The sequence below is a fragment of the Aotus nancymaae genome, unplaced genomic scaffold (genome assembly GCF_030222135.1).
Source record: "Aotus nancymaae isolate 86718 unplaced genomic scaffold, 86718_ANA_hifiasm-v0.15.2.pri h1tg000014l, whole genome shotgun sequence".
Taxonomy (NCBI): Eukaryota; Metazoa; Chordata; class Mammalia; order Primates; family Aotidae; genus Aotus; species Aotus nancymaae.
The window spans coordinates 40,264,946-40,288,327 of NW_026988425.1; the positions used below are offsets into that span (position 1 = coordinate 40,264,946).

The 23,382-nt window shown below is 37.0% G+C and overlaps 1 protein-coding gene across 1 annotated transcript in view; it reads right to left on the bottom strand.

Annotated features, from left to right (window-relative positions):
• Positions 1-7,972: 7,972 nt before the first annotated feature.
• Positions 7,973-23,382, bottom strand: part of PLCXD3 (phosphatidylinositol specific phospholipase C X domain containing 3) — a 195,626-nt gene continuing 180,216 nt past the window's right edge. The window contains exon 3 of the mRNA XM_012435460.3: positions 7,973-8,622. Coding sequence (XP_012290883.1) covers positions 8,469-8,622 — 154 coding nt within the window. The 3' untranslated portion in view covers positions 7,973-8,468. The remainder of the gene's footprint in view (positions 8,623-23,382) is intronic.

Below are 23,382 nucleotides of genomic sequence, written 5' to 3' on the forward strand. Positions count from 1 at the left end.
CCACAATCAGCCACACTTTCATCCTTTCCAAACATGATTTAGTACCTGCTATGCCCTAGGAATACAAGAATATCTTACCTTCAGTGCTTAAATCAAAGGCTAATATTCTTATAGTCCAAAGAGAAAAGGATTATTGGTTCTAAATTAAAATGTCCTACCTTATCCACATGCAATATAGAAACCAGTCTACAGGCACATTTTTCTTCCAAAATGAAAGAGCACAATTTAATAACGGCTGGGTGGTTGTGTTGAAGCAAAATATTTTTTTCTTAATTGTTTCTCAGCATAACCCTAGGAGGTCAAGCTTACATATTCCTATGAAGAAGTAAGTGCGAATAGAGAATAAGGGTTCTGCCAAGAAGTGCTTTGGGAACTGCTAGCATTGGTGCTGTCGAACACTGTCCTCTCCCTGTCACTATGACACTAAATCCCACTTGTTAGAGTTTAATGTGGTTTCAGTGTGGTTCAGCGTTGCCTAATAGCTCCAGTTGTTTCCAGGAATAGTTCTATCCACAGGACCGAAGAATGCACATGGTAGCAGTGTTCATTACATTTAGATTCACTTCTTGCTACTTAATTCCAGTGCAGACATTATTATGGCTTGCTACTAAGAACATACATTGTACCATGTGTCGAGAACCGATGATGATACTTCTTATCATGCTGGAGTATTTTTTTCCATCTGAAAAGAATTATCTCCTTCAATTCCAGACGATGTTTTTACCCCCTTGATGTAGGAAGCACCACAATTTTTACCTTACGTGGAGGAGACACCTCTTTCATTTGTAGAGTCAGCTTACCTGAGGTGCAGAAGTCTACTTTTAATCATCTCAGTGGTACCATCAGCCTCTCCTGTGGAGCAAAGGCAATTTCTTCAGAAGCCTGTAGGTGAGGGTAGAAAGAAAAAGGGATAGAACTCTGCTATTTCTGTTTTAGAGCTACAGATAGGAAGTGGCCACCAGCTTGCACACAGTGCCCTGTACATAGTGGCAAAGTTTGTGCCAGGGAGACAACAAGAGTCTACTCTTCATTGCCTGTGGTCATGACCAACCTATTTCCAATTATGTGCATTTTAGAAGTTGTCTCTTTCTTCTCAGGCTTTCAGGAATAACTATGTTCAAACAATTTTATTATCTGGGGATATTACTTTGAAAATGTCATTGAGAATGAATGCTTTGCTTGGAGACAAAATAGTGCCACGTTAGCTCAAGTGAGAGACTACCAAAGATGTACTTTGTCCATTTTCCTGGAAACTTTTTAAAAATGTTTTATAGTGCTTAGCAGGGAGCCTGCCACAAAGTAGGCAAATGTTTGCTGAATGACAAATGAATAACAGCTCTAATGAAGCTATAGCAACATTATTTTAAGGACACACAGATACAGTTATGTGGAGTATTATTTGCAGTCATACACTACTTCTTGAATATAGAAATCATTACAGCTTTATAAATAAAAATCTGCTAATGTCATGAATCTACTAATGTATATTAGTAGAGTCTGAGGCTGGGTTATATCCATGCTCAGCCCCAGAGATCATCTTGGACCATATTTATTTGCTTGACTCTTTTTGTAATACTATTACAATGCTTAAATTTTGTTTTAAGTATGATTTAAACTCCAGCATGTAGGGTTTACTTGGTGAAATATAAAGGCAATTCCACTTCAGAAATAACATCTCATGTGTTAGGTACCATGCAGGCTCAAGGAAAGTAGATAGATTTCCTTCACCCAAATCTTTTAACTTTGAAATAGTGTTTTATAATATTAATATATTATGTTACTATAACATTGCTACATTGATATGGGACTTCTTTATGATATCAGAAGTGTATTGGACATCAGATACCTAACTTTTATACAATTGCAGCACTCACAGCATTGTCTTTATTGGTAGATTATATATATATTTATGGTGGAAACCCTAATATGATGATTCACATTGTTAAAAGAGAATTATATTTTCTGATGTTCTGAATCATACCCTATTTAAGGGATCCATTTTTGAGCTTATAATGAAGCACTGATGAATATTAAAATAAAAAATAAAGATAATTGGTACCAGGACTTTATTAGGCATTTCACTGAATACAAATAAACTTTTTTTGCATTAAGAACACAATCTTATAAAAAAAAATTCACATTTGCTATACAGACTGTAGGCATGGATTTTCTTTACACCATGTTTATTAAAGTATCAATGACCAGATCCTAAAAAGAGAAGGCACAGATCTGTCTGTCTCTGGTGAATTTCTGGTGTCTAATGAAGGAAATGTCACCAGCTCTGCAAATTCCCATCCTCCAGAAATGAAGAAAATCAACACAATTGTGTGTAAGCAGGAGTCATGAGATGGACGCGTTATATTAAGGGATTTGGATTTTCCTATGCCACTTATAGGAATTTCAAGAGAGGAGGTAGCTACCAAAAATGTTTCAAAACTCCATCTACATTCAGGCTCTGTCAAGGATTCACTGTTGGAAACAACAATATTTGAAAGCTAGAATTTAGGAATTCCAACATGGTTCTATTTTCTGCTCTGCTTTAGAAACTAGCCTCTGATGTCACTGTTCTTATTTTGAGGCTTCTTGGGTTTTCAATTCCAAAAAAAAAGGACTGGTTGTTATCATTTGCTTTGACAAGTCTCTGCCAGGTGATAGCTTCATGTCAGGGTGACATTCTGTCCCCCAGCCTGCCTCCCCTGCCCCCCAGCAATGTCCTGAGGAGATGTCACCAGGGCAGTGTCTATACCTCAGACTTTCCTGTTCTTCCAGCAGTGAAGACAGTTCCTTCCTATGTCACCTTTTCTACAATTCCGTAGATGATGAGTTTTAACCTGATGAAAATAATTTGTGGTAAGGTGTTAATGAAGGGAATAATGAATTAGTTTGTTATCTCTCTGAAAGAAAAAAGAAATTGAATTTAAAAGAGGTCTTGGTACTAGTTAGGGGGTGCTGCCACTTTTCAGGAGCATTTCTAATATGTCGGTGTATTTTTGGTTGTCCCAGTTACTGGGAAATGCTGCATAAGGGATTAATGGGGAAACTTGGACCTCACAACAGGCTGGCAAAGGGAAATGTTGAACATGGTGGCATTAATCTTATGAAGATATTTGCTTGATTATCCCATCTGTATTTGAGTTGGTCCTTCAAAAAGCATTTGCAGGACCTGGAGCTGACCAATATTTTCCTTCTCGGAGGACATTATGTCTGCAGATATTCATGAGGTGTCTGAACACAGGGGTATGGAGGGAGGTAGGTCTCACCCCTTATACCAGCTGAAAAAGATAGAAAGGCAGTGTGGATAGAATTGTAAGATTTAGGAAAAAATATATAGGACATACCCAGTTACTTTGAATTTCAGATAAACTTTTTTAAAAGTGAAAGTATGTCTGATAAAATATACAAGAAATACACTAAAGAAATCTTGTTTATGTGCAATTTAAATTTCACTGGGTATCCTGTATTTTACCTGGCAACCCTAAATACTGAGAAGAAATAACTAAGGACAGAGAAAGAAAGGAAATAAATAAGTTAATTAATATTCTGTACCAAAATGCCAAGCCCAAAGAAGGTCACTGAATTTTTGCTTCAAGTGTGACCACATGTGTAGATCCTTGTTAGTCATGAATTTTCTATTGCTAGACTACATGTGGGGCAGACAGGAAAAGTGTGAGGGTTTCCGGCTTGCTTTTTTTGAGAAGAGAACCATGTTGGAAACATCTAGTATGGATGGGCCTTTAAAAACTCCCATAACACCAAGGGAGTTCATTTTACTTGAGAAGATAGAACTTTTAAAAGTAATGGTTTGGAGAAAGCATTTTTCATGGAAAACTTATTAAAGAAAAATGGGTGCCACGTTGGGAAGGGCAATTTTAGAGGTGCACTGGTTTTGTTGCTGATGAAAACAAATTAGTCTGTATGATGATGACATTAATAAGTTAATTGATGTTTGACTATTTCAAAAACCATGGGGTGCCTCACAAGCTGGACAGTTTGCTTGTGGGAACACAGATAGGTTCTAAAGCACATTCCTCGTAAAATTAAAAGAAGCGATTTTTAACAAAAACATTAATTTCAGTTTCAGTTTTAAATCCAAATTGCAACAACAAAAAAAGTGTTAATAAATTAAGGCTGGTCACAATGTGCCCTTTTTCTTTAGGATAAGTTTGATTTTTGATAAGCTATCATATACTTACACACACATACCACATACAAGCACATACTTTTGACTCATACAAATATACATTTAAAACTAATATCTACAAAATAGTATCACAATTGAAAGAACAATTACACAATTTTCAACAGATTCAATTGACATGTTTTACAAATTCTACAGAACATTTTATCATTATCATTGCGAAAACAAACAATTTAGAGCATTATTTAAAACTGTATGTAACACAGGAGCCACCAATAAGTTATGGCAAATATAGCATTTACACCATGGTGTCACTGAAATCTAGCTGAAAATACTAAAGTGCTGTAAAATAAAATGCTCTTTAAAACCTTGTTTATCATATCCTGAGGACACTGTGCATTATTTTCTATTAGCAATTCAAAGTGTCAGCACTCTGCCTATGGAGATCCTGTTTGGTTGAGCGACCAAAGATTAAAAGATTGTGTTGTTGGATCTGTAAAACTGTGAAACTAAAAAACTCATGGAAACATGCATTTCCTGAGACTTCCAACTTTCCAGTCTGGAATCCTAACAAGGAAGAACCTGAACAAAATAACCCTGGGTGAAAACATGTTCGAACTTCAAAGAACTTAAAACAACTTTAAGTGAAGATGTGTGTGTGTGTGTGTGTGTGTAATGTATATTCAAGTCCATCTTGGATTCTCTAATTTGAAGTATAATTGACAATGTAGATAAATTGTTAGTGCCAGGCATTTTCTATTTCTGACAGTCTCACTTTTCATTGATTTTCTAGTTACTTTTCTCCTCTTAAATATTTAAATACTTGAATTAGATTTATATCTACTAATGTAGAAGATTTTAAGAGTTGAAACGGCAGTAGAATCAGATTGATTCGAGTGCAGTTTCAACTTGAATAAGTGTATGTGTGTGAAATGTGCATTCTGTGTGTGTTTGTGCGCACATATAGGTGTATACATGCCAAGCATTTTACACTCTAATACATTCACTGTTAGGTGGCACTCCATGAAAAGTAAGTTTTCCCAGTATGGCTGAAAGTAAATATTGAGGTCATCATATAGAATATCCTAAGGCTTTTAAAAGATGCCTCCTCATTCTCTGCATTTACATGACTGTGTAGTAAATAGGGAGACATAAATGATAATGGCAGAAGACATTTTTGTTATATTAGTCCTTGAAAGTTACAGACAGGAAAGCAAACTTAAAAATGTTGCTCTTTGCATATTTTCTCTCATCCTACCCACTCCTTTGATTTTCTGCTGTAGGTTGGGTAAAAGTTAGATTTTGTTTGTCTGGTTGTTTTGTTTTGTTGCCTCGCAGGACTTGTGAAATAGTCTTAAGAAACAAGCAAAACAAAAGTGCACCAAGCTGTATCTACTGCCATCTTGGGGCCCGTGTGTAGCCCTTGTGCTACAAACTCTCTGAAAAGACAGTGCCCAGCTAAGACAAAGGAGCATAGGCTGAGGGTAATCTTTGATTGTATATCACCATTTGTTACTTTTGGAAGTAACAAACGTGCTCCAGGGCAGGGCTAATGGACAGAAGTGTGCTCCAGGGCAGTGTGCTCCAGGGCAGGGCTAATGGACAGAAGACACTCAAAGGTACCCTCTCTCCATTCCCCTTTCCAAGGACTCTCTCTTAGTAAATTCTCCATCTAACTGGAGGATCCATGGTTCCCTTCTACCTCTTCCCTCCTTTCTAAATTAAGGCAAGTCCATTTACTCACAGTGCCTGCTACATAGGCACTGTATGTCCAGTGGAAACCACAGCATTGGCTTGAAAGTGCCTTTTGTCTAACAAAGTTTCTGGGTGCTTGTCATTAGCAGCAATACAAAGCTTTCCCTAGTTAAAAATCTACACAATTATTCTAAAGCTTCATCATGTTTTTTTCCAGCACCCAGTTGACAAATAGGACAAAGTTAATTCTAAGCAAACACTGTAAGAAAGTATCTAAGTTCAAGAAAATACAACATAATTACCTCTATATTTTATTCATTAATATGATGAAAAATCTGTTTTCCATTATATTTATAAAATTAAATTTATGTGTCACTGCAAATATGCTTGGCTAAAGATCCTCCTGAAGGATCAATGAATAGCCAGTTAGAGGAAAAAGTCTGCCTAAAAACCAAATTTGTGGGACATGCATTTCAGTAATTCTAATTATTTTAAAAGGATTCATATACATTTGCACATAAAGAGCAGGTGTAAGAAATAGAAAGATAAAACTGCAAGGGAAGGGAAAATGGAAAGAAGAAATATATTTTGAAAATAATAAAGTCCTACACTAGAATTTTTTACAAAAATATTTTAATGTGATCATCTACTCTCAAAGGTCTTATTATTCTTTTTCACACATTAAGGGTTTCAGTCTTTAAATTATTTAATATTAATGTTTTCGTTTGAAAAAAATTGTACTGTGTCCTATCTCTGTGTGTTTGTGTATGTTTGACTCTGTATGCTTGCACAGGAGTGGGCATATGTTGGTATATTGTATATGGCAAGATGTATACACACAACCTGAATGTATAAACACATTTTTGTGTGTACCTGTATGCTATTTGGTCTACCACAGGTATATGCACACTCCTCATAAACATTCTCTTCAGTATAAACAATTTCTTTTCCTCTCTTTAATTGCTAATAAGTACTATTTTCTGATCATGAGTATTTATAATTTTGAAATCAACTCTTGATTATTTATGATCTTGACATATATAATTTTGAATTCAATTTCCTTATCTAAGTCTAAGAGATGAAGCTGTATGTGCTACATTTAAGTTCATTAAAAGCTGAGGGCATGCTTTTATTTCTCTATGACCCTACTTTGCATGGACTGTATTATCCTAGGAAACTATTGAGGTGTGATTATTTCTAAATATGAAAATAATTCATAATTGTAAGATTTCATCAAATAATTTTATAATTTTTAAAATTCCTCACAATATTCTTGTGAAGTACATAGGCAAGGATTATTGTGCTCTTACTAAGATTTTTTTATTTTTTAGAGTTATCAAATATCACAAAGACACCAAGTCGGAAGCAACACTCAGGCTGTGTCTTGTTCTTCCCAGTAGACATGGAGGATTAAATGTTAGGTTGTAGAAACTGTGTGTGAAACTTTTGCCTCTCATCCCTCAAATAGGATAAACTCAGAAGTGAGGAGTCAGTGCCAATTTTAAAGAGGTCCACTCACATCTCATAGATTTCAAGTTTTGTAAAGATATTTCACAGAACCCTGTAATTTCATGGACATAATTTCAAAAACATTTCTCTAACTCCTTCTACCAGCCTCTCTCTTTCTTCAAGTCAAAAACTTGAAGTTTCTTGAAAAATCTTCCTTAAAATCTGGAGTTTAGATTAAATATTTGGAAATCCCCAACTGGCAGGAAAGCTTATAGTCTTTTTTCCTTCCTTTCTTCCTTTTTTTTTTTTTTTTTTAAATAATCAAAAGAGTCATTAAGAGGGCTGTTTAAAGAGTTCTTTTCAGAGTTTTCAATTTTAACACACTTGTCCTACTTTATCATTTACTGGGTACTTTCAGGGCAGTATTATTCAAGAGATTGCTGAATTAAAATGCTATCCATCTCTTTCACCCCCTCAACCATTTTTTCCCTCTGAAGTTGGCATTCACAGTTCTTCCAAAAATGTTTTTATCCTATATTTATAGCTGCCTTAAATAGAAATACTGTGAAACACTATTATTTTCATATAACAAAAATCACTGATTATGACCTCCAATATTACTGATGCATGGAAACTGATTTGATGCAGGTTTTCTATGAGCAAAAGATAGCTATGATTGCCCAACTGCAGATGACTACAGAGTACTATACCAAATTCCACAAAACAAATAAGTTTTAAGACAACAATGTAATACACAAAATGTTGGGCATCCAATTGTTTTGATTTCCAAACAGCATCTGATTAAAAAGAGCGAGCAAGAGAGGGAGCAGAAAGGTTACAGGGTATAGACAGTGTAGGAGCCTTAGGCTGAAAGTGGAGAACCTAATCAAGTAAACACTCATGAGTTCTACGTTACAAAGACTAATTTTGAAAAACAAATTTACTGGTTTTTTTTAAATCCCTAACACTAGAAGTAGATTTCACTCAACAAATGGGAAATGAAATATTTATAGTCATGAAGAGTATGCTTGTAATCAATGAAGAAATAGTTTTCCCCTTTTCCCACCCACTACCAGCCCTATTCCCTTCAGAGACTCAGTAGAATAGGAAGATCAGAGTGTTTACAGATAATGCCTAATACAATGAGTCTTCTCCATCTTATTCATGGAAACTCCAAGGAGTGCTATCAAGTGTTGGCTTCTCCTTCATCAAAGACATAGTTGAGCTTTATGACAGTGCTGATAAAGTCACCAAGTTCTACAAAATCGGCAGTGACAATATTGATGCCACTCTCTCCTGGCTTCTGTGTGCGGACCCACTGCATCATGGCAGGAAGAGCTCTGAGAAAGGAAACAAAAAGAAAAATCACAAAAGGTAAGATACTATTTTTCAAGCTCTACAATTCTCAGGCTTCCCTTTTTAGTCCCAGCTTATGAAAATAAATGTTTCATGTATAGGTACAGAAGGGGGAAAAGGTAAAATGGACTCTGGTGATTTCTTAAATTTTGAAGAAACTCAGCAGGAGCAATGTTCACTATATTGGTGTCCTCATCTCGGCAGATCCCAGATACTGTGAGAGTTTATAATAACACTTCCCTACTAAGAAAACAACAAACAACATTATTGCATTTATATTCTGATTTGACGTGGTGTCATCACAAACCCTGCAAAGCTATGGAGTGGGGAGATCAGAGATGAACACATGCACTTAGCAAACATTTATTACAAACCTACTATTATGAGGAAATGTGCTAACATACTGTAAATAGACATAATAGTAAAATTCCCTGCCTTCAAAAAGTTAATAGTTTGGTGGTGGGCAGGCAGACAAAGAAGAAATTGTAGCACATACAATCAGGGCTCATTCCTTCAGACACATTTACTGGACACCTATTAAGTTCCAGTCCTCTCTGTAGGCACCTGGAGAATTCAAGTGAACAAAACAGATAAAAATATTTTTCCTTGTGGAGCTTACTTACATTCTCATAAAGAGAAGTGGACAATAAACAATAGTCATAAAAATGTGTACTTTGATAGCAGAGAGTAAGTGCTATAAAAATGGAGCAAAGAAAGGAAGATTAGGAATCTGCAGGTGGGGAGGGTGATGCAGATTGCATTTTAAAATAGGATAGTTTAATAGGCCTCATTGATTAAGGGACATTTGTGCAAAGGTTTGAAGGAGACATGGGAGTTAGTCATGCGGCTATCTAGGGAAAGCATCCCAGCTATTGCCTTAGCACTAAAGGGGTAGTATGCCTAAGTTTAGAGAAAAGAAGAGAGTAGTATGAAATGAAGATGAGGAAAGGTGGCAGATTCTGTAGGGCACATCAGACCATTGCAAAAGTTTTGATGTTCACGCAGAGTAAAATAGGGGGCCTTTGAAGTATCTTGAGCAGAGGAGTGGTGTGATTTGACTTTCACTGTAAGAGCTCATTCATCGTCATGAGATAATAGTGGATAGTCACCTAGCATAGCCTGGCAAATGGAGAAAAACCTTTCAGAAGAACGCCCCCTAAAATAAATATTGAAAGATTAGGAAGATTTAGCTGGTTAAAGGTGGGAGGTGGGATGGTAGATGAGATGGAGGATTATGCAATGCATTTTCAGGCAAAGGAAATACCATTTTTTCATTTATTGACAGAATCATGGCATGTGCTTAGGAGCAAGGTATCCAGGCAGACAGATACAGGAGATGTAAATAATGATGTCCAGCATCTTCTGGAAGCATATTGGAATGAGAACTACTATAACTTAGGGCAGGAAGACAGGTTTCCATGACAAAAGGATAAACAAAAAGGTCAGAGACATGATTGTGTTTTAAAAAGGAAGTTTGAGGGAAATACCTATGAACATTAAATCCCTGGATGAAATGGAGGGGGAGAGGAAGAGAAAAAAGGGGAAAGAGAGGAGAGTTGAAAAACCTAGAGGAAGTTGTGTAAGAAAGGTAAGGTAGTTTTTTTTTTTTTTAATATACTTTAAATTCTGGGGTACATGTGCAGAATGTACAGGTTTGTTACATAGTTATACACGTGCCATGGTGGTTTGTTGCACTCATCATCTACATTAGGTATTTCTCCTAATGCTATCCCTCCCCACCCCCCCGGTGTGTGATGTTCCTCTCCCTGCATCCATGGATTCTCATTGTTCAACTCCCATTTATGAGTGAGAACATTTGGTATTTGGTTTTCTGTTCTTGGGTTAGTTTGCTGAGAATGATGGTTTCCAGTTTCATCCATGTCCCGGCAAAGGACATGAACTCATCCCTATTTATGGCTGCATAGTATTCCATGGTGTATATGTGCCACATTTTCTCTATCCAGTCTAAGTCTTTGCTATTGTGAACAGTGCCACAGTAAACATATGTGTGCATATGTCTTTATAACAGAATGATTTATAATCCTTTGGGAAAATACCCAGAAATGGGATTGCTGGGTCAATTAGTATTTCTATTTCTAGATCCTTGAGGAATCACCACACTGTCTTCCACAGTGGTTGAACTACTTTACACTCCCACTAACAGTGTAAAAGCATTCCTATTTCTCCACATCCTCTCCAGCATTTGTTGTTGCCTGATTTTTTAATGATCATCATTCTAATTGGCTTTAGATGATATCTTATTGTGGTTTTGATTTGCATTTCTCTAATGACCAGTGATGATAAGCTTTTTTACTTGTGTTTGTTGGCTGCATAAATGTCCCCCTTTTTCATATCCTTTGCCCACTTTTTGATGGGGTTGTTTTTTTCTTTTAAATTTGAGTTCTTTGTAGATTCTGGATATTAGCCTTTTGTCAGATGAGTAGATTGCAAAAATTTTCTCCCATTCTTTTGGTTGCCTGTTGACTCTAATGATAGTTTCTTTTTCTGTGCAGAAGTGCTTTAGTTTAATTAGATCCCATTTGTCTATTTTGGCTTTTGTTGTCATTGCTTTTGGTATTTTAGTCATGAAGTCCTTGCCTATGCCCTGAATGGTATTGCCTAGGTTTTCTTCTAGGATTTTTATGGTTTTAGGTATTACGTTTAAATCTTGAATCTGTCTTGTGGTAAGGCACTTTTAAAGATGTTAAAGAGAAAAAAACCCAGACGATAGAGAGCCTTGAGAAATATATAACAACTGAATTGGTAAGCTGAGCAAGATGCTGGAACAGAAGGCTCCACATCCCCCTGCAAGGACATCATCTCTTCTGCAGGTATACCAAGTTAACAACTATCTATATAGCAAAAAAACACCTTAAGAACCAAAAATCAGGTCAGCACCTATAGTACCTGGATTTAACTTGATATCACTGAAAATGTCACTGAAGAAATAGAAAAAGCAGTCCTGAATCACTGACGCCATCCCTCTCAACCCCCACCAGCAACGGCCTGGTGTGGAGAGTATCTCTGGGCTCTGGGGAAGGGAGAACACAGTAATTGTGAGTCATTGAACTCAGTGCTGTCCTGTTAGAGCAGAAATGAAAACCAGTCCTAACTCAGTTGATGCCTGGTCACACAGAGAATATTTAAACCAGGCCTAGCCAGAGGGGAGTTCCAGATCCCAGCAGTCAGAACTTGAGTGCCTGCAAACCTCACCACAGAGGGCTACAGTGTTCTGTGTCTCCAAGTACATTTGAAAGGCAGTCTAGGTCATCAGAACTGCAACTCTTGGGTGAGTCCATACTGAGATATCAGCTTGGGTAACCAAGGGAGTGCTGGCATCATCTCTCCCCTAAACCCAGGCTGCACAGCTTGTTGTTTCAAAAGAGACCCCTTTCTTCCACTTGAGAGAAGAGGGAGAAGAGTAGTGAGGTTTTTATCTTGCCTCTTGGATACCAGCTCAGTCACAGCAGGATAGGACACCAGTGAGAGTCATGAGGTCCCCGTTCCAGGTCCTAGCTCCCAGATGACATTTCTAAACATACCCTAGGACAGAAGGTAACCCGCTGCCTTGAAGAAAAGGACCTAGACCTGCCAGCTTTCATCACCCACTAATTGAAGAGCCCTTGAGCCCCAAATAACCAGCAGAGATAACCAGGTACTACATCTTGGGCCTTGGGTGAACCTCTGAGACTTGCTGGCAAGTAAGACTCAGCACATTACTAGCTATGGTGGCTATGGGGAGAAAATCCTTATTCTTGAGAAAAGCAGATGGAAAAGTAAAGGGGTTGTCTTGTACCTTAGGTACCAACATGGCCATGGTGGGTGGACCACCAAGCAGACTCTTGGAGTCCTTGATTCCAAGGACTTGACTGTTGGATGGCATTTCTGGATCTGCCCAGGGGAGCCCACTTCCTGGAAGGGTGAGTCTCAAGCTAGGCAGCATCCACCAGAAGCAGACTTTTAAGAGATCTTGGCCCTTATGGGAACATCAGTGGTAGTCTGGAAGTACTCATCATGACTAAGGTGGTGCTAGCTATAGGGTAAGGCTCCTGTACCTTTGGAAAGGGGAAGGAAGAGGGGTAAGGACTGTGTCTTGTGTTTTTCGTGCCAGCTCAGCTGCAATATAATAGGATACCAGATAGACTTCTAAGGTTTTTGACTCTACTCCCTGACTCCCAGATGGCACTTCTGGACCCACCCAGGGCTTGGGGGTCCTTGCCATTCTGAAAGGAAGGATACAGACCTGGCTGGCTTTGCCACCTGCTGACTGTACAGTCCCAGGGCCTTGAGAAACCATATGCAGTAGCCAGGGAACGGTTACAGCAGGCCTTGCATGAGACCCAGTGCTTTGCTGACTTCAAATCTGACCCAGCCCAATCATAGTGGTGGTGGCCACAGAGGTGCTGTGTCACCCCATCCCCAGGTTTAGGTGTCACAAAATGACATAGGAGACTCTGTATGTTTGGGAGAAAGTAAGAAAAGAAAAATCTCTGCCTGGTAATTTAGAGAATTCTCCCATATCTGGACCAAGACCATTAAGGTGGTACCTCTACAAGTCAGCAGGAATCGCAGCATTACTGGTCTTGGGGTGCCCCCTGAAGCAGATACAGCTTGAACACAACCTCCACATCTTTCAAATTTCTGGAAGTCTTCCCTGGGAAGGATGGCTACAAATAAGCTCACACAGCAAAGACTAGAATAAATACCTGACTCTTCAATGTCCAGACACTGAAGAATATCTAACTAGCATCAACACCATCCAGGGAAATGTGACCTTGCCAAATGAACTAAATAAGGCACCAGGGACTAATCCTGGAGAAACAGAGATATGTGACCTTTCAGACAAAGAACTCAAAATAGCTGTGTTGAGGAAACTCAAATAAGTTCAAGGAAACACAGAGAAGGAATTCAGAATTCTATCAGATAAATTCAACAAAGATATTAAAATAATTAAAAACAGTCAAGCAGAAATTCTGAAAAATACAATTGGTATACTAAAGAATGCATCAGAGTCCTTTAATAGAATGGATCAACTAGAAGAAACAGTAACCTTGAAGACAGGGTATTTGAAAATACACAGAGGAGACAAAAGAAAAAAAGAATAAAAAACAATGAAGCATGCCTATAGGATCCAGAAAATAGACTCAAAAGGGCAAATCTAAGAGTTATTGGTCTTAAATAAGTGGATAAGAAAGACATAGGGGTTTATTAAAAGAATGTTTATTCAAAGAGAACTTCCCAAACTTAAAGAAAAATATTACTATCCAAGCAAAAGAGTGTAAGAAATGCATGGCATGACATATTTATGGTACTGAAGGAAAAAAACCTTTTACCCTACAGTGGGATATTTGACAAAAATTTCCTTCACACATGAAGTTGAAATAAAGACTTTCACAGACAAACAAAAGTTGAGGGATTTCATCAACACCAGACCTACCCCACAAGAATGTTAAAGGGAGTACTTCAAGAAGAAAAGGACATTAATGAGCAATAAATAATCAGTCAAACGTACAAAACTTACTGATAATGGTAAGTACACAGAAAAACACAGACTATTATAACACTGTCACTATGGTATGTAAACTACTCTTATCCTCAGTGGATAGACTAAACAAATTTTCAAGACACAGTCAGTATAATAAGATATAAGTAGAAACAATAAAGAGCTTAAAAACAGGATGAAGTTAAGGAATATTTTTATTAGTTTACTTTTTGTTTACTTATGCAAATAGTGTTGTTACTATCAAGTTAAAAAAAATGGCTTATAAGATAGTATTTGCACTCCTCCTAGCAACCTCAAACCAAAAACATACAATGGATACACAAAAAATAAAAAGCAAGAACTAAATCCTATCACCAAGGAAAATAATCTTGACTAGAGGAAGACAGGAAGGAAAAAGAGAAGACCACAAAACAACCAGAAAACACATAACAAAATGGCAGGAGTAAGTTCTTATCAATAATAACATTGTATATAAATGGACTAAACTCTTCAATCAAAAGACATAGCTTGACTTAGTCGATGAAAAAACAAGACCCAATGATCTATTGCCTACAAGAAATACACATCACCTGTAAAGACACACATAGACTGCAAATAAAGGGATGGAAAAAGATATTCATGCCAATGGAAACAAGCAAGAAAAAAGCAGGAATTGCTATACTTATATCTGACAAAATAAATTTCAAGACAAAAACTGTAAGATGAGACAAATAATGTCACTGTGCCATGATAAAGGGTTCAATTCAGCAAGAGGATATAACAATTGTGAATATATATGCAGTCAACACTAGAGCACCCAGATACATACAATAAATATTTTTAGAGCTAAAGAGAGAAATAGGCCCCAAATACAATAGTAGCCAGAGACCTTAACACCCTACTTTCAGTACTGGACAGATCTTCCAGAAAGAAAATCAACAAAGATATCTGCAGTATAGACCAAATGGATCTAATAGATATTGACAGAACATTTCATCCAAGAGCTGCAGGATAAACGTTTTTTTCTTCATCACATGGATCATTCTCAAGGATAGACTATATTTTAGGTCACAAAACACATCTTAAGACATTCAAAACAATCTAAATAATATAAAACATCTTCTCTGACCACAATGGGATATAACTAGAAATTAATAACAGGAGGAATTTTGGGAATTATACAAATACATAGAAATTAAACAATATGCTCCTAAATGACCAGTGGGTCAATGAAGACATTAAGAAGGAAATTGAAAAATTTCCTGAAACAAATAATAATGGAAACACAACATACCAAAACTTATGTGATACAGCAAAAGCAGTACTAAGAAGGAATTTTATAGCTACAAGTGCCTATGTCCAAAAAGAGAAAAAAACATCAAACAACCTAATGATGCATCTTAAAGAACTAGAAATCCGAGAGCAAATCAAACCCCAAATTAGAAGGAATAATAAAGATCAGAATGGTAATAAATGCAATTGAAATTAACAAAATACAAAAGATCAATGAAACAAATTTGTCATTTGCTGAGAAGTTAAGCACAATGGACAGACCTTTAGCCATACTAAGAAAAAAAAGAAGATACAAATAAATAAAATCAGAAATGGAAAAGGAGACGTTACAACTGACACTGCAGAAATTCAAAAGATCATCAGTGGCTACTGTGAGCAACTACATGCCAATAAATAGGAAAACCTAGAAGAAATGAACAAATTTCTAGACATAACCTACCAAGATTGAACTAGGAAAAAATGGAAAACCTGAACAGACCAATAACAAAGTAATGAGATCAAAGCCATAATAAATAGTCTTCCAATAAAGAAAACTCTGAGACCTATGTCTTCACTGCTGAATTCTACCAAACATTTAAAGAAAAATTAACACCAATTGTACTCAAATTGTTTTGAAAAACATTATTTTGAAAGGTAGAGGAGGAGGGAATATTTCCAAATTCACTCTGTGAGGCCAGGATTACCCTGATACCAAAACCAGGCAAAGACACACTAAAAACAAACAAACAAACAACAACAACAACAAAAACTACAGGCTAATATTGCTGATGAATACTGATGTAAAAATTCTTAACAAAATACTAGCAAACTGAATTCAGCAATACATTAGAAAGACCATTTATCATCACCAATTGGGATTTATCCCTGGGATGCAAGGATGGTTCAACATGCACAAATCAATTAATGTGATACATCATATCAACAGAAAGAAGAATGAAAACCATATGATCATCTCAACTGATGCTGAAAAAAAGCATTTGATAAAAGTCAACATTCCTTCATGATAAAAAATCTTTGAAAAAACTGGGGATAGAATAAACATACTGCAACAAAATAAAAACCATATACAACAGACCCACAGCTAGTATTATACTGAATGGGGAAAAACTGGAAGCTTTTCCTTTAAGACCTGGACCATGACAAGGATGCCAACTGTCACCACTGTTATTCAACATAGTACTGGAATTTCTAGCTAGAGCAATCAGACAGGAGAAAAATATAAAGTGCTTCCAAATTGAAAAGAAAGAAGTCAAATGTTCCTTGTTGCAGATGGTATGATCTTGTACTTGGAGATACATAAAGATTCCACAAGAAAATGGAACTGATAAATAAATTCAGTACATTTACAGTATACAAAGTCAACATACAAAAATCAATAGCATTTCTGTATGCCAACAGTGAAAAATGTGAAAAAGAAATAAAAGAAGCAATCCCCTTTACAATAGCCACACATCAAATTAAGTACCTAGGAATTAACTGAAAAAAGTGGAAGATCCCTATAGTGAAAACTATAAAACACTGATGAAATAAATTGAAGAGGACACCAAAAAATGGAAAAATATTCCATGTTCATGGATTGAAAGAATCAATATTGTTAAAATGTCCATACTACTCAAAGCAATCTACAAATTCAGTTCAATCTCTATCAAAATACTAATGACATTCAGAAATAGAAAAAGTAATCCTAAAATTCATGTGAAACCACAAAAACCCAGCATAGCCAAAGTTATCCTAAACAAAAAGAACAAAACTGGAAGGATCACATTAAATTATCCTACAGAGAAATACTAACACAGCATGACTGGCATAAAAACAGACACATAGACCAACAGGAAAGAACAAATACAGAAGCAAGTTCACACATTTATGGTGAGTGGTGATAGGAAAATTGGATATCCATAGGCAAAACAATAAAACTTGGCCACTATCTCTCACCTCTTACCGTATACAAAATGGATTAAATACTTAATCTGATCTTAATCTCAGATCAAAATGGATTAAATACTTAAATCTAAGACCTCAAACTATGAAATTACTATAAGAAAACTTTGGGAAAATCTCTAGGATATTGGTCTGGGCAAAAATTTCTTCAGCAATACCCCACAAGCACAGGCAACTAAAGCAAACATGGACAAATGGGATCACATCAAATTAAAAGGCCTGTGCACAACAAAGGATACAATCAGCAAAGTGAAGGGACAACCCACAGAATGGGAGAAAAATATCTTCAAATTACCCCTCTGACAAGAGATTAATAACCAGGATATATAAGGAACTCAAAGATGGGCAATATATTTAAACAGACATTTATCAAAAGAAGACATACAAATGGCAGACAGACATGAACAGATGCTCAACATCATTATATCAGAGAGATGCAAATCAAAACTACGATGAGATATCATGTCATCCCAGTTAAAATGGTTTATATCTGCTGGGCGAGGTGGCACACGCCTGTAAACCCACCACTCTGGGAGGCCGAGGCAGGTGGATCACGAGGTCAAGAGATCGAGACCATCCTGGCCAACATGGTGAAACCCCGTCTCTACTAAAAATACAAAAATTAGATGGGCATGGTGGCGCGTGCCTGTAGTCCCAGGTACTCGGGAGGCTGAGGCAGGAGAATTGCTTGAACCTGGGAGGCGGAGGTGGCAGTGAGCCGAGATCGTGCAACTACACTCCAGCCTGGCGCCTGGCGACTGAGCAAGACTGTCTCAAAAACAAAACAAAACAAAAAAGGTTTATATCCAGCAACAGGCAATAACAAATGCTGGAAAGGATATGGAGAAAAGGGAATCCTTGTACACTGTTGGTAGGAATGTACATTAGTACAACTACTATTCATCCATAACAAGGAATAATATTCAGTCTTTTGCAACAACGTGGATAGGACTGAAGATGCTTATGTTAAGTGAAATAAGCCAGGTACAGAAAGACAAATATCACATGTTCTCACTTATTTGTGGGATCTAAAAATCAAAACATTGAACTCATTGACATAGTAGAAGGATGGTTACCAGAGGCTGGGAAGCATAGTAGGGGAGCTGTGGAGAAGGTGGGTGATTAATGAGCACAAAAAAAAGAAGAATTATGATCTACTATTTGATAGCACAACAGGGTGACTACAGTCAACAATAACTATACTTAAATAACTTAAAGAGTGTAATTGGATTGTTTGCAACTCAAAGGATAAATGCTTGAAGGATTGGATACCTCAATTCTTCACAGTATGCTTATTTCACATTGCATCCCTGTATCAATATATCTACCCATAAACATATACACCTACTATATACCCACAAAAATTGAAAATAAAAAGAAATACATAACTGAAAACTGTTAGCTGGGGGAATACGATGATTAGATTCGTGATTTAGAGAATTAGTTTGCCTTCAGTGTAGACAAGTGATGGGAGAGAGCAACACTAAGGGCAGATATTGCAATTAGGAGCTGCTGACGTAATCCAGATGAGGCACAGTGGTTGCTTGAACTGCAGTAGCAACAGTGGATATATATCTGAAAGATACCTGAAATCTAGATGTCATCTAAAATGACATCTGATATGAATTGGATGTAGAATGAGAGGAAGAAAGAGGCCCTGAATTATGCCTAGATTTCTAGCAGTATTCTGGTAGGTGGACATCATTCACTTATCTTGGAAAGATAGGAGTGAAAGCTTTCCAGACGGAATGATAAGTTCAGTCTGATACATGTTGATTTTGAGGTGACTTTGGAACACATGAGTTGAGTTCTCAAGTGGCAGTTAAGTATAGGTCTGATATTCAGGACAGAGAGTTGGTCAGAAGTCATCACAAACAGCAAATGGAGCTGTGAAAGTGAATAAGATCACTTGGAAAGATTTTGAGGAGGGGGAAGAAAAGATAGAAAATCAAAAGCATTTAAGGGATGGGCAGAAAAATGGATTCCACAGAAGACAGTCAGAAGTAGGTGTAGAAGTAGCAGGAAAATCAGGAGCATATAGTGTCATGAAAATCAAGAAAAGAAGGACACCGTGCTCCTTTTGGAAACAGAAAAACTGAGTGATGTTGAAGCAGGGAATGCAATAAATGTGCATTTCCCAAGATCTCAGAAAGTATATCTAATCTAAAGAAACTCAACACTGGGTCAATGGCCTTGGGCTGCACTGTTCCCTGGCCAGTACATTAAAAATTCTGATTCATGATTTTCAGCATATAGTTTCTTGTCAGACCCAGATAGAGGAGGACTCAGTTGTTTCTAAAAGAGCATAATGTGGACCTAAATGGCCCAATGCCTTTAGAAGATAGAGTAACAGGTGGAGACATTTGGTCCCCCCAGCAATAGTTTTAGAAGCAAATTCTATCTTAAAATGAAAAATCTGGATCCCTGGAGCACAGACATCAGTGTATTCTAGTTCACTAGAACGACAGATGCTGTGGCAGTATGTATGCAGCCACTCTGGTTGAAGCCCATAAGTTTCTCTTTTGGCCTTGCTAGAACAGATGAAGTGGCTCTGCTGTGCCTGTGGCATTACCTTTGCATTTACAAGAAGGCTGATGCTCTTTGGAAATAGTATCACAACCAGTGTATTTCCTAGGAGTAGGATTTTTCAACAGACTCACCACCTCAAGAGGTGGAGAGGCAGAGCAGATAAGTGTGATGCCGAGGCCAGTATTGATTCTGTATTAGCCTTAACTGACTAGCTTGTTCACCAGATTCCTTGGGTACTAGGTCATGGGAGGTTCCTGAGCAACCAAATTTACATCTCAGAACTATGGTCATCACAGAAACAACTCCTCAGATGCCGTCTGTTACTCAGAGGTTAAAATTTCTAGGCCTAAATATAGAACAACTAATTGTTATCCCCATAGGGAGAGGTTAGGAGAATACAAGTGTTCCTTTTTGTTTCCCTGTAAAATAGACTGCTTTGAGAATTGATGAAACATTGTTTCAAAATAACTTGTAGTCCTTAGATGAAATATGAATATTACATTTAAAATATCATTCCTCTGAGTCATGGGAGTAGTTCTATTTTCTGTTCAGGCATACTTTCCTAAAGTCAATATGATACCAGACACAAAACAAGCAATAAATGCCAAGTTAAATCTCAAACACTCAGACAGTCTCAAGTAGAATTATGTTAAACAAAAAGACTCACTGTACTGGATTAAAAGTAGCAAATGCTACTGAAGTTACAACAATTATTTAGAATAGCATATCTTAATCTTTTATCATTATTACCTCCCAAGGAACTTTTTTGAATATTTGTTTCCTATTTGCCCTCCTCCTCCATGAAAATTTTAATACTATGGATATATTGTATAACTGTTTATATATCTGTGTTTTATATACGAAAAGAATACATTTTTTATTTGCTCTCTAAACCAATTTTTGTTTTTTTGCCATTGAGAATGTAGGATGTAGTGCTAATTAGGACATTGCTGGTTATACTTATTACCTGGTTGGACAGGTAATAAGAATGCATTGAAAGATGGCTCTGGTGGTAATAAAATGCCACCAATGTAACAAATTTTATGGTATAAGACTGTCTTAGTCTGTTTGGGGCTGCTGTCACAAAATATCATAACCTGAATAGTATGTAAACAACAGAAATATATTTCTCAAAGTCCAAGATCAATGTACTAGTAGATGTGGTGTTTGGTGAGGGCTCCTTTCTTGATTCATAAATGGAGTTCTCTCACTATATCTTCACATGGTGGAAGGGCAAACAAGCTCCCTCAAGGCTCTTTAACAAGGGCACTAATCTCATTCATGGGGACTTGGCCCACATGACCTGATCACCTCCCAAAGGCCTCACTTCTTAACGCCATCATCTTGAAAGTTAGGATTTCAACATATGAATCTGGGGGGACACAAACATTTGGACCATAGCAAAGAAAAACTGGTTAAATCATCTATCTATCCCTCCATTCATCCATCCATGGGTTCATCTAACCAAGATGTATTGTGCATCAGTGGAAGAAGGTGTGCTAGTTGTAACTCCCTAGAGTCATTTCAGACTTCAGACCTTCCTCATCTCTCTTGTAGAGATGTTGCCACAGTCATGCCCCTATGCTCCTTTTTGTGTTTTTTTTCTACACTACCATCAGAACAATGTTTCTCAAATTAATTTGAGCATTATTATTCCTCTTTATGAACAACTACAAATTCTTCTCTCACCTGCAAGATATACCCAACTCTTCAGCAGGGTATATGAGTTTCTCCACATCTCCTCCATATCAGCTGCCATCTCCTCCTCAACTTCATTTATTGCTACCTCCTGTTCATTTGTTCTCCAGTGATACTGAAATGCTTGTGTTTTCCTCCAGACATGCCCTGTGGTTTCATGCTTCTGTATTTTTTCAAGCCTGTCTTCTTCTAATACGGTTCTTGACCCCAATTGCTCCCTACCTTTAAGATTTGGCTGAGGCATTCTCTCAACCCCTCCTATCCAAATCTGTGTGAAGATCCTTTTTATTTATGCTTTATGCCTCTTAAACATACTGTGAGTGTAAATAGCACATAACATTGTTAATATCCATTTTCATGCCAATTTCTATAAATACTTGCTCGTTTTAAAAAATCATATTATATTCATTAGTACATCCCCTGTACCTAACATGATCCCTGGGACCCAAAGAGAAGACAACACATTCATTGAACTCTAATTTCCTGGGCTCAAAGTTTAAGAAGCAAAATAGATGTCAACCCATCATGACAATATAATATGGTACAATAGAAGTGGGCATAGGATTCTATGGGAGCACAGTAGATAAAATCATTCATTTTACTTGGGAGAAATTGAAGAAGAATTTAGGGACCACTACACAAAACAGAAGCTAGTTGAACTTGGTCGTGTCTAGGTGCTCTAAAGAAAAAGAGAAAGGTGTTCCAAAGAAGGTAAAGGAAGGTATCTTATGAAAAGGGAACAGTACATGCAAAAACATATAGGCATGAAAGAGATGATGCAACTAGGAAAGACATGAGGACCAGAGAGCAGAAGCCCTAGAGGTGTGGGGGGATTGACTGAAGTTAAGAAGGAACAGAAAAGGTGTTTGACCAGATCATTAAGGGCTTCCTTTGACATGCTGTGGAATCTAAGCTTGACTTTATATGCAAATAAAGGTTTTTCCAATTAAAGAAATTAAAAAAAAATTTTTCTTATGCAAAGAAGACTATTATTTGCATCCAAAGCCTCCTGAGACACTGAAACTTGTATTTTCTTCACCTATAAAGAGTTCTTTGTCTTTCTTTGAAACGTCTCAGACTGCTGTGAGAGTCTAAAAAAGCCTTAACTCATTCATATTACCCCCATCTTTCTTTATAGCCAAGAAGTTGCTAGTGGAAATTTTATTATCATCCACCAGTATCATGAAGGAAACTATTTCTAAGTGGAGTTATGTAATCTGAAGAGATAATTAAATTCCCTTTGAATTTGTATATTAACATTTTAACATCTATTTATAGAATGGTCTACTTTAGTATAAAAAGATGTGATTATATAGCTACTGTGATGTCTTATAAATGTCCCCCCACCATTCTTTAATATTTCTTTTCATTAGATTCTGAATTTTTCCTTTTTTTAGAGACAGGGTCTCACTCTGTCACCCATGCTGGAGTGCAGTGGCATATTCATAGCTCACTGTAAACTCCAACCCTTGGACTCAAGCAATCCTCCTGCCTCAGCCTCCCGGAACATGGGGATTACAGGCCTGAGCCACCGTGCTTGGCAGATGCTGGATTTATTAGACCCTAATTGCTTGCAAAACCTTACTGACTACCAGAAGAATCATTTCAAGATAAATGAAATTTTAAAAGAATCATAGCACTACTGTCAGTTCTAGAGTAAGACAGTTTCTATTCATGTTTTAGCTCCATTTATTATGAGCAAGTTGGTCAACACTCTAAGCCTCAGTTTCACCATCTGTAAAGTGGGCATAATAATGAGGATTAAATTTTAGTATATGCAGAATGATAAGAAGAGTGCTTG